The sequence below is a fragment of the Oncorhynchus masou genome, chromosome 7, assembly GCF_036934945.1.
Source record: "Oncorhynchus masou masou isolate Uvic2021 chromosome 7, UVic_Omas_1.1, whole genome shotgun sequence".
Classification (NCBI taxonomy): Eukaryota; Metazoa; Chordata; class Actinopteri; order Salmoniformes; family Salmonidae; genus Oncorhynchus; species Oncorhynchus masou.
In genome coordinates, this window is record NC_088218.1 from 8,804,267 (window position 1) to 8,816,897 (window position 12,631).

The 12,631-nt window shown below is 46.6% G+C and overlaps 1 protein-coding gene across 1 annotated transcript in view; it reads left to right on the forward strand.

The window, feature by feature from the left end:
- The window catches only part of LOC135542947 (receptor-type tyrosine-protein phosphatase-like N), a 46,063-nt gene that overhangs the window by 27,039 nt on the left and 6,393 nt on the right, over positions 1-12,631 (forward strand). Inside the window, exons 10-15 of the mRNA XM_064970075.1 lie at positions 129-385; positions 1,177-1,263; positions 7,301-7,380; positions 7,626-7,690; positions 10,926-11,135; positions 12,076-12,363. Coding sequence (XP_064826147.1) covers positions 129-385; positions 1,177-1,263; positions 7,301-7,380; positions 7,626-7,690; positions 10,926-11,135; positions 12,076-12,363 — 987 coding nt within the window. The remainder of the gene's footprint in view (positions 1-128; positions 386-1,176; positions 1,264-7,300; positions 7,381-7,625; positions 7,691-10,925; positions 11,136-12,075; positions 12,364-12,631) is intronic.

A 12,631-nucleotide genomic window follows, 5' to 3' on the forward strand; every position in this document is an offset into this window, starting at 1 on the left:
CCCCAATCTGAGGAAATCAGTGGTCTATTTTACATATCCTGGAGTAATATTCAAATGAAACATGTATTTATTAAATCCTACTATAATGGATGTTAAGGTGTTTGGTGCCTCCTCCTATTCCTCATCAGATCACTGAAGGGGCCATGACACACAAGGTGGACAAATCTCCCGTGCTAGGAGCCCCCACCTCCCTTCCTGCCCCGCCCCCTGGGCCCCAAGCCTCCCCAGATCACCCTCCCACCATGGGGGCCCCTCCTGTCACAGAGGGAGCCAGTGTAAAGGAGCCAGGGGCCCCGGTGGAAACAGAGACGCAGGGGAAGAAAGAACCACCAGGAGGGACCACACATGTGAAGGAGGAATACGGCTACATCGTCACCAACCAAAGGTCTTCTAAGCCTAATGCTCATAAACACAGGATGTTGGTGTAGGAGCGTATATCTGTCTGTCTACGTGTCTGTCTTTGACTGTACATGGCGTGTGTATGTAAGCGTGTGTATGTAAGCATTTGTGTGTGTGTGTGTGTTTGCAGGTGTGTGTATCTATGTTTGTGATTTTGCTTGCAGTTGTACTGTATATGTGTGTGTGTTTGTGCTTTTGCTTTTTTCTTCAGTGCTTTGTGTGTCTGAGTGTGTCCGTGTGTATGCATGTCTGAGTGTGTCCGTGTGTATGAGTGTGTCCGTGTGTATGAGTGTGTCCGTGTGTATGAGTGTGTCCGTGTGTATGAGTGTGTCCGTGTGTATGAGTGTGTATGAGTGTGTCCGTGTGTATGAGTGTGTCCGTGTGTATGAGTGTGTCCGTGTGTATGAGTGTGTCCGTGTGTATGAGTGTGTCCGTGTGTATGAGTGTGTCCGTGTGTATGAGTGTGTCCGTGTGTAGTGTGTCTGTGTGTAGTGTGTCCGTGTGTATGAGTGTGTCCGTGTGTATGAGTGTGTCCGTGTGTATGAGTGTGTCCGTGTGTATGAGTGTGTCCGTGTGTATGAGTGTGTATGAGTGTGTCCGTGTGTATGAGTGTGTCCGTGTGTATGAGTGTGTCCGTGTGTATGAGTGTGTCCGTGTGTATGAGTGTGTCCGTGTGTATGAGTGTGTATGAGTGTGTCCGTGTGTATGAGTGTGTCCGTGTGTATGAGTGTGTATGAGTGTGTCCGTGTGTATGAATGCATGTGTATTTCTCCGCAGCCCCCTCAGTCTGTACGACGGGGTGCGTCTGCTGGGGCTCCTGGCTGAGAGGATCCCACTCTCCACTGGCTCTTTCATCAACATCAGGTAGGCTATAGGCATAGAGGCCCACTGGCCGACTGGTCCAATGAGGAGAGATGACAATTAGCTGGCTGCTAATTGCTAATAAGCAGATGATAATTCGTTGGCTGGTTAAATCTGGCACATTTACAGAAATGTTAATAAATGTTGCATCGTCCTGATTGTCAAATAAACTTATAAATGTAAAATTAAATGATCAGGAGATCTCGGTGTAGAGGGGGCCGTCTCGGTGCAGAGGGTGCCGTCTCAGTGTAGAGGGGGCCGTCTCGGTGTAGAGGGGGCCGTCTCGGTGTAGAGGGGGCCGTCTCGGTGTAGAGGGGGCCGTCTCGGTGTAGAGGGGGCCCTCTCGGTGTAGAGGGGGCCGTCTCGGTGTAGAGGGGGCCGTCTCGGTGTAGAGGGGGCCGTCTCGGTGTAGAGGGGGCCGTCTCGGTGTAGAGGGGGCCGTCTCAGCATTAACATCAACATGCTCCATTCCCTCTCCCGGGTGGCGCAGTGGTCTAAGGCACCGCACCGCAGTGCCACCAGAGATTCTAGGTTCGAGCCCAGGCTCTGTTGCAGCCGGCTGCGACCAGGAGGCCCATGGGTCGGCGCACAATTGGCCTAGCGTCGTCCGGGTTAGGGAGGGTTTGGCCGTTAGGGATATCCTTGTCTCGCGACTCCTGTGGCGGGCCGGGCGCAGAGCACGCAGACCAGGTCGCCAGGTGTACAGTGTTTCCTCCTGTGGCTGGTTTCTGGTTTGGATGTGCATTCTGTCAAGAAGCAGTGCGGCTTGGTTGGTTGTGTTTCGGAGGACGCATGGCTCTCGACCTTCGCCTCTCCCGAGCCCGTATGGGAGTTGCAGTGGTGTTACAACATAGTAACTACTAGCAATTGGAAACCATGAAATTGGGGAGAAAAAAGGGGATAAAAACAACATGTTCCATTCCTCTCGCTGAGCTCAAACTCGGCTGTGGCCTTTTCTCATTTGGGCAAAAGTCTATCCTACACCCTCTCTCCTCCGTCCTCTCTCCTACACGCTCTCTCCTCCGTCCTCCGTCCTCTCTCCTACACCCTCTTTACTCTGTCCTCTCTCTCCTACACTCTGTCCTCCGTCCTCTCTCCTACACCCTCTCTCATCCATCCTCTCTCCTACACCCTCTTTACTCTGTCCTCTCTCCAACACCCTCTCTCCTCCATCCTCTCTCCTACACCCTCTCTCATCCATCCTCTCTCCTACACCCTCTTTACTCTGTCCTCTCTCTCCTACACTCTGTCCTCCGTCCTCTCTCCTACACCCTCTCTCATCCATCCTCTCTCCTACACCCTCTTTACTCTGTCCTCTCTCCAACACCCTCTCTCCTCCGTCCTCTCTCCTATACCCTCTCTCCTCCGTCCTCTCTCCTACACCCTCTCTCCTCCGTCCTCTCTCCTACACCCTCTCTCCTCCGTCCTCTCTCCTACACCCTCTCTCCTCCGTCCTCTATCCTACACCCTCTCTCCTCCGTCCTTTCTCCTACAACCTCCTTTACTTTGTCCTCTCTCCTACACCCTCTACTCTGTCCTCTCTCCTACACCCTCTTTACTCTGTCCTCTCTCCTACACCCTCTCTCCTCCGTCCTCTCTCCTACACCATCTCTCCTCCATCCTCTCTCCTCTGTGACCCGGAAACCGATGAGTGGTCGAGGGGTTGAGGAAATGTAAATTCATTAATAGGTGAAAGGAAGAGTCCTCCCCTCCTCGATGGCCACCTTTCATCGAGGATAATCATTTGGATCCTACCTGAGTCCTACCTGAGTCCTACCTGAGTCCTTTGTGGAAAAGTTTGGAAATGTGCCACAACCCTTTTGAATCCGCTTTTGTTTTGGCGGAGGAGAAAACCATGCACATGGTTAAGAACAAAATGCTACTTATCGTTTTATCCATAACATGTCTTGCACAACTAACTTAGTTTGTTTTGTATCTCTTTACACATTTATTTTGGGATCCACCCTGTAAACCTCATTAGTAAGTGGAGAAGGAGAGTCTCATTTATTTTGGGATCCACCCTGTAAACCTCATTAGTAAGTGGAGAAGGAGAGTCTCATTTATTTTGGGATCCACCCTGTAAACCTCATTAGTAAGTAGAAAAGGAGAGTCTCATTTATTTTGGGATCCACCCTGTAAACCTCATTAGTAAGTGGAGAAGGAGTCTCATTTTCCTCCGCGTTGCCTCTCTGCGATCACCTTTGACTTTTTTCAAAAGGAGGTGAGGCAGAATGGAGGAGAGAGAGGACGTATGAGTTGAGGAAATCAGAAATAGAGGAAGGACTAAAAACAGACAAAATATCACTATTGTAAAATGTGTATAATATGTATAAACTGAAGGCCTTAGTGTTGTTGTTTATTAGTTTACTCCAATTGGGGGAGGAGTGGTAGGGTTTGTGGGGAATAATAAAGGTATATTCTAAACAAACGTGTGTATATGTATGTATGTACAGTTGAAGTCGGAAGTTTACATACCCCTTAGCCAAATACATTTAAATTCAGTTTTTCACAATTCCTGATATGTAATCCTAGTAAAAATTCCCTGTCTTAGGTCAGGTAGGATCACAACTTTATTTTAAGAATGTGAAATGTCAGAATAATAGTAGAAAGAATTATTTATTTCAGATTTGATTTCTTTCATCACATTCTCGGTGGGTCAGAAGTTTACATACAGTCAATTAGTATTTGGTAGCATTGCCTTTGAGTTGTTTAATTTGGGTCAAACGTTTCGGGTAGCCTTCCACAAGCTTCACACAATAAGTTGGGTAAATTTTGGTCCATTCCTCCTGACAGAGCTGGTGTAACTGAGTCAGGTTTGTAGGCCTCCTTGCTTGCACACACGTTTTCCAGTTCTGCCCACCAATTTTATATGGGATTGAGGTCAGGGCTTTGTGATGGCCACTCCAATACCTTGACTTTGTTGTCCTTAAGCAATTTTGCCACAACTTTGGAAGTATGCTTGGGGTCATTGTCCATTTGGAAGACCCATTTGCAACCAAGCTTTAACTTCTTGACTGATGTCTTGAGATGTTGCTTCAGTATATTCACATCATTTTCTTTCCTCGTGATACCATATATTTTGTGAAGTGCACCAGTCCCTCCTGCAGCAAAGCACTCCCACAACATGATGCTGCCACCCCCATGCTTCACGGTCCTCCAAACATAACAATGGTCATTATGGCCAAACAGTTCTATTTTGTTTCATCGGACCAAAGGATATTTCTCCAAAAAGTATGATCTTTGTCCCCATGTGCAGTTGCAAACCGTAGTCTGGCATTTTTATGGCGGTTTTGGAGCAGTGGCTTCTTCCTTGCTGAGCGGCCTTTCAGGTTACGTCGATATAGGACTGGTTTTTACTGTGGATATAGATACTTTTGTACCTGTTTCCTCCTGCATCTTCACAAGGTCCGTTGCTGTTGTTCTGGGATTGATTTGCACCTTTCGCACCAAAGTACGTTCATCTCTAGGAGACAGAATGCGTCTCCTTCCTGAGTGGTATGATGGCTGCGTGGTCCCATGGTGTTTATACTTGCATACTATTGTTTGTACAGATGCATGTGGTACCTTCAGGCGTTTGGAAATTGCTCCCAAGGATGAGCCAGACTTGTGGGGATCTACACATTCTTTTCTGAGCTCTTGGCTGATTTCTTTTTATTTTCCCATGATGTCAAGCAAAGAGGCACTGAGTTTGAGGGTAGGCCTTGAAATACATCCACAGGTACACCTCCAATTGACTCAAATAAGGTCAATTAGCCTATAAGAAGCTTCTAAAGCCATGACAATTTTCTGGAATTTTCCAAGTTGTTTATAGGCACAGTCAATTTAGTGTATGTAAACTTCTGACCCACTGGAATTGTGATACAGTGAATAAGTGAAATAATCTGTCTGTAAACAATTGTTGGAAAAATGACTTGTGTCATGTACAAATTAGTTGTCCTAACCGACTTGCCAAAACTATAGTTTGTTAACAAGAAATTTGTGGAGTGGTTGAAAAACGAGTTAGAATGACTCCAACCTAAGGGTATGTAAACTTCAGACTTCAACTGTACTGCGTGTGTGTGTATGTATGTATGTATGTATGTATGTATGTATGTATGTATGTATGTATGTATGTATGTATGTATGTATGTACAGTGCCTTGCGAAAGTATTCGGCCCCCTTGAACTTGGCGACCTTTTGCTACATTTCAGGCTTCAAACATAAAGATATAAAACTGTATTTTTTTGTGAAGACTCAACAACAAGTGGGACACAATCATGAAGTGGAACGACATTTATTGGATATTTCAAACTTTTTTAACAAATCAAAAACTGAAAAATTGGGCGTGCAAAATTATTCAGCCCGCTTAAGTTAATAAGTTAATACTTTGTAGCGCCACCTTTTGCTGCGATTACAGCTGTAAATCGCTTGGGGTATGTCTCTATCAGTTTTGCACATCGAGAGACTGAATTTTTTTCCCATTCCTCCTTGCAAAACAGCTCGAGCTCAGTGAGGTTGGATGGAGAGCATTTGTGAACAGCAGTTTTCAGTTCTTTCCACAGATTCTCGATTGGATTCAGGTCTGGACTTTGACTTGGCCATTCTAACACCTGGATATGTTTATTTTTGAACCATTCCATTGTAGATTTTGCTTTATGTTTTGGATCATTGTCTTGTTGGAAGACAAATCTCCGTCCCAGTCTCAGGTCTTTTGCAGACTCCATCAGGTTTTCTTCCAGAATGGTCCTGTATTTGGCTCCATCCATCTTCCCATCAATTTTAACCATCTTCCCTGTCCCTGCTGAAGAAAAGCAGGCCCAAACCATGATGCTGCCACCACCATGTTTGACAGTGGGTATGGTGTGTTCAGGGTGATGAGCTGTGTTGCTTTTACGCCAAACATAACGTTTTGCATTGTTGCCAAAAAGTTCAATTTTGGTTTCATCTGACCAGAGCACCTTCTTCCACATGTTTAGTGTGTCTCCCAGGTGGCTTGTGGCAACCTTTAAACAACACTTTTTATGGATATCTTTAAGAAATGGCTTTCTTCTTGCCACTCTTCCATAAAGGCCAGATTTTTGCAATATACGACTGATTGTTGTCCTATGGACAGAGTCTCCCACCTCAGCTGTAGATCTCTGCAGTTCATCCAGAGTGATCATGGGCCTCTTGGCTGCATCTCTGATCAGTCTTCTCCTTGTATGAGCTGAAAGTTTAGAGGGACGGCCAGGTCTTGGTAGATTTGCAGTGGTCTGATACTCCTTCCATTTCAATATTATCGCTTGCACAGTGCTCCTTGGGATGTTTAAAGCTTGGGAAATCTTTTTGTATCCAAATCCGGCTTTAAACTTCTTCACAACAGTATCTCGGACCTGCCTGGTGTGTTCCTTGTTCTTCATGATGCTCTCTGCGCTTTTAACGGACCTCTGAGACTATCACAGTGCAGGTGCATTTATACGGAGACTTGATTACACACAGGTGGATTGTATTTATCATCATTAGTCATTTAGGTCAACATTGGATCATTCAGAGATCCTCACTGAACTTCTGGAGAGAGTTTGCTGCACTGAAAGTAAAGGGGCTGAATAATTTTGCACGCCCAATTTTTCAGTTTTTGATTTGTTAAAAAAGTTTGAAATATCCAATAAATGCCGTTCCACTTCATGATTGTGTCCCACTTGTTGTTGATTCTTCACAAAAAAATACAGTTTTATATCTTTATGTTTGAAGCCTGAAATGTGGCAAAAGGTCGCAAAGTTCAAGGGGGCCGAATACTTTCGCAAGGCACTGTATGTACAAAAGTGAGTACACCCCTCACATTTTTGTAGATATTTGAGTATATCTTTTCATGTGACAACACTGAAGAAATGACACTTTGCTACAATTTAAAGTAGTGAGTGTACAGCTTGTATAACAGTGTAAATTTGGGGCTTATTCACACCCAAAATAAAGCCCCCACCTCCCAGTCATCCTGCTCCTACCACCATCCCACCAGCCCTCTCTCTCCCGGCCCCAGCTATATTAACCAATAGTTTGATGGAATGTTCCTGTCTCTCTACAGTGTGGTGGGCCCTGCCCTGACATTCCGTGTTCGCCCCAACAGCCAGAACCTGAGTGCTGAAGACGTGGCAGAGAAAGCCGGTAAGTGGACCTGTTACTGGGGTCAGACGGGGTCAAATTGACCCAATGTCCCGCTGCTCTATGTAAACCACCAAGACAATATCTACACACACACACACACACACACACACAACTTGGACAAAAAGTGAGATAGGGGTATAAAAGGGATTTTTGAACCACTAGTGTTTTTTAAAATATATAATAGCAAGAATATAACTTTTTTTGCAAGATGGCAACTATTTTATTTTGTTTCATAATTTACTCAGTTGCAGAGAAGAACTTTCTGGAGTCTGAAACTGCTCTGAAGATCTTGCAGACAGGTGTCGGTGAGGTAAGAGAATGTTATGCTGTATTTAGTGTGTGTGTGCGCGCGAGAGAGAGGAAGCGAGAGACGGGGGTCTCTTTGCATTAGAATCTATTGGCATTCATCATCAATATTCTTTGCGTCCTTCTGTGCATTTTCACAGTCAAACTATTTTCCTCTGCCTGAAATACCTAGAATGGCTATATCCTTTGATATGACAAACGTATTTTGCGGTCGAATGAAACGTGCGCGCTCCCGAAAGACACAAGACTGTCTCTTTAATTCATATTGGTCACGCGCACCACTCCTCTCTTGGTCGTCTCACATCGTCCCTGGGCCTGAGCTAGTAGGTCACACTGCCGCCAAAATTCAATCAAATGATGCGCTATTTTCCACTTTATAAACGCATTATGGAAAGCAAGAGACAGATCTAATTTTATATTGTGCACTATCAAAGTCAAGTCGTCTTTCTTTCACGGAAGGTGGATGTTGGGTGAGTGTCGCTTATATTTAGCATACTAATAGGCTATTCATACTTTTGAATGGTAGATTTGTCTGGAGTTATTCTTAAGGGCCCAAGTCGCGAATTGTATTTCTTATAGGCCTGATTTGATTCTATAATAGTTGTATTTAGTTCCACTTCATATATGTCTACGATTTAGTTGCCATTTGTAAATTGCTTACGCATTAATGTTATCTGTTAGTTTAGACCTTTTCATCAGATTCTGCCGGCATAGCGCACGCACATCTACGAGATGCTCAGTCCGCGTGGTGTGTGTGGGATTGTCGCATGATTCGTTGTCAAATATTATGATTTGGTTTATCTGGATATTTAATCATAATGAAGATTTTAAAAACATATTCAAGAAAGTACAGCAAATAACACTTATCGAATTTAATCTGTTTGAGGACTCGTCTATCAATATTATAATATTTAACGGGACCTATATCGGGTTACAGTAATTAGTGTTGGTGCACATTGTAACTGTATCTTGTTTGCATTTTGAATAATTTCACATGGGCAATCTCTCCTCTTGAATTATAACAATTCTGCAATAATGTCCATTACATTTATCTTGGAAGTCTGATATTGTGCATACACACACACACATGTACCAGTGCGTACACACACACATGTACCAGTGTGTGTAATCTAAGTTTAAAACCCTTTAATTCTAGTTGTCAATTCCATTTTTTTTATTTAGTGAAAAATAAATAGTTAGGCCTTATGTTTGCTAACTGTTTGCATCACTCACAATAGTGATGAATGAAGTTGCATATCGCTTTTGGCAACAACAAACTGAGTTAAGACACTTGTGACAGAAGTCAATGTCTGCAGTAATGGAATGATCTGGAGTCTATCTACTGTACTCATCACGCTACTTTTCTATTGAATCAACCTCTTGGTCTCTCTGTTGTCTTCAAAATAAACTGCAACCTCTTGGTCTCTCTGTTGCCTTAAATCAATCAGTCTCTTCCTCCCTTCTTCCCCTCCTATACCCATCCCTCTCTTCCTCCCCTCCTATACCCATCCCTCTCTTCCTCCCCTCCTATACCCATCCCTCTCTTCCTCCCCTCCTATACCCATCCCTCTCTTCCTCCCCTCCCTCCCCTCCTATACCCATCCCTCTCTTCCTCCCCTCCTATACCCATCCCTCTCTTCCTCCCCTCCCTCCCCTCCTATACCCATCCCTCTCTTCCTCCCCTCCTATACCCATCCCTCTCTTCCTCCCCTCCCTCCCCTCCTATACCCATCCCTCTCTTCCTCCCTCCCTCCCCTCCTATACCCATCCCCCTCTTCCTCCCTCCCTCCCCTCATATACCCATCCCCCTCTTCCCCCTCCCTCCCCTCCTATACCCATCCCTCTCTTCCTCCCTCCCTCCCTCCCCTCCTATACCCATCCCCCTCTTCCTCCCTCCCTCCCCTCCTATACCCATCCCTCTCTTCCTCCCCTCCTATACCCATCCCTCTCTTCCTCCCCTCCCCATACCCATCCCCCTCTTCCTCCCTCCCTCCCCTCCTATCCCATCCCCCTCTTCCTCCCTCCCTCCCTCCCTCCCCTCCTATACCCATCCCTCTCGTCTTCTCCCCCTCCCCTCCTATACCCATCCCCCTCTTCCTCCCTCCCTCCCCTCATATACCCATCCCCCTCTTCCTCCCTCCCTCCCCTCATATACCCATCCCCCTCTTCCTCCCTCCCATCCCTCTCTTCTTCTCCCCCTCCTCTCCTATACCCATCCCTCTCTTCTTCTCCCCCTCCCCTCCTATACCCATCCCCCTCTTCCTTCCCTCCCTCTCCCCCCCCTCCTATACCCATCCCTCTCTTCTTCTCCCCTCCCCTCCTATACCCATCCCTCTCTTCTTCCCTCCTCTCCCCTCCTATACCCATCCCTCTCTTCTTCCCTCCTCTCCCCCCCCCCCCCCTCCTCTCCCACCCCTGCATCCCCTGATGTCAGTTAGGTAAATTCACCTCATGTCCAGATCTTAATAGTCGTCTCCAGAAACGGGTCATTCGGTTCTTCCCCCTTTCTGTTTTCTTCCCCTTCCCCCCTTTTTTCTCCATCTCTCATCTTCAGGCCCCTTTAGACTATCAGGTGAAGCAACCCCCCCCCCCCCAAATATCTCAGACTACAGCTCCACCTTTCACCCCAATGTCTCAGACTATACCTTCACCCCCCTACCCCAATTTCTGACTATAGCTCCACTCCCCCACCTCACCCCAATCCCCCAAGTCAGACTATAGCACCCCCCACCCCAATGTCTCAGACTATAGCTCCATCCCCCAACCCCCAAATCCTTCAGCACATTCCTGTGGCCTCTGAAGAGGAAAGAGAGGTCAGGAGGGCAGGAGAGGCAACCGTGCAACCAGGGAGGAGAAGGAGAGATGAAAGAGAATAAATGATTGGGGGTCAGGCTGCAACAGTACTTGTGTTGCATTCAGTGGGGTACAATGTAGAAAAACGTTTCGCAACATGAATATCTCTGTTCTGATTGGACTTTTCACTCTGTTTCAAAACATTTTCCCCCTAATGAACACCACCCATGTTTTCTCTCATCCACTTCCTCAATAATAATAACTTTGCTCAATTCTTCTGTTGCAGGACATTAGTGGGGCTCTAAAGAACCAGAGTCTCATCCTTCCACTAAAGGATAAACACTCTTTCAAAAGCTATTTTATTGGCTCATCAGTGAGATATTCAGCTAACAATTTTGTTTTCCTTCCCTCGCTCTTTCTGTCTCTGTCACCTCCCCCCTCGACAGAGAACTGATGGGCGGGGCTTACCTCAGGCCACCCGGGTCCGAGATGGCACCCGTTGGGTGTTCATGACCATGGTGGGCGTGGCCTGTGTTGGCGGGATCCTGGTGGCGACAATGACCATCGTCTGCCTGCGTCGCCACACTAACCGCCTGGCGTCTGAGAAGCTAGGCCTGGGCCCAGAGGGAGGCAGCGTTACACACCAGGAGTACCAGGTAGGTGCGCACACACACACATAGGTAAGTAGGCCCAGCCGTCAACTGACACCTCACAGCCATGCAGGACCAAGTCAAGTGGGAGTACTGTAGACTATAGACAGACAGCACATTGCTCGATGAGATATGATTGACAAACCAATTTCCCCTCAGGGTTCAATAAAGTATTTATCTTACATGGGTTTGTCCAGCCACTATATCTTCTTATGTCGCCCTCTCTTCACCAATGTCAACAGTGTAATACTCCCTAAAAAGACAACTCGCAAACAGTCCAACATGAACACATTCACTCTTCAGTTTTCAACCTGCACAAGGATTCACTAGTCTGAGACATGAGATGTATTGAAAGAGACCTGTGCATGCTGCAGAGCCCAACTTCCCAGGACTACCAGTGTGACTGTATCGCGGGACATTGATCCCTGATTTAGTAATACATTGTAGACCCCAACTTCCCAGGACTACCAGTGTGACTGTATCGCGGGACATTGATCCCTGATTTAGTAATACCCCCAACTTCCCTGACTTTGACTGTATCGCGGGACATTGATCCCTGATTTAGTAATACATTGTAGACCCCAACTTCCCAGGACTACCAGTGTGACTGTATCGCGGGACATTGATCCCAGGACTACCAGTGTGACTGTATCGCGGGACATTGATCCCTGATTTAGTAGTAGACCCCAACTTCCCAGGACTACCAGTGTGACTGTATCGACTACCAGTGTGACTGTATCGCGGGACATTGATCCCTGATTTAGTAATACCCTGACTACCAGTGTGACTGTATCGTATTGATCCCTGATTTAGTAATACATTGTAGACCCCAACTTCCCAGGACTACCAGTGTGACTGTATCGCGGGACATTGATCCCTGATTTAGTAATACATTGTGTCTGTAGAAAACCCATTGACTGTCATGGTCCCCTTCTCCTTCTGTCAGGACCTGTGTCGTCAGCACATGGGATCCAGGGGACTCTTCGAGCGTCAGGAGGGGGCAGGAGCTGCGGGGGGCGGTGGGGGTGCTGGTGGTGGAGGAGGAGGAGGTGGTGGTGGTGGTGGAGGAGGTACGGACACGTCCAGGGTGAGCAGTGTGTCGTCCCAGTTCAGTGACGCGCCCCAGCCCAGCGACGTGCCCCAGCCCAGCCCGAGCTCCCACAGCAGCACCTCTTCCTGGTGCGAGGAACCAGCGCAGACCAACATGGACATCTCCACCGGTCATATGATCCTGGTCAGTGTCACTCTGAACATTTACTCTATGCATTCAGTCATTAATTTATTCCTACTCTGCCTCAGATCTCTCTACCGCTGTTCTGACTAAACCTGGGTTCAAATAGTATTTGTTTTCCATCAAATACTTTTGCTGCGCTTGATTGAACTTGCCCAACTTCTTTCCGCAGTGGAATCAATGGACTAGTCCCAAAAGTGCAAATCTTACCCACCTTGCACTGCAGGCAGGCTCAATCAAACCCTAAAAATATTTGAAATAAAACTAATAC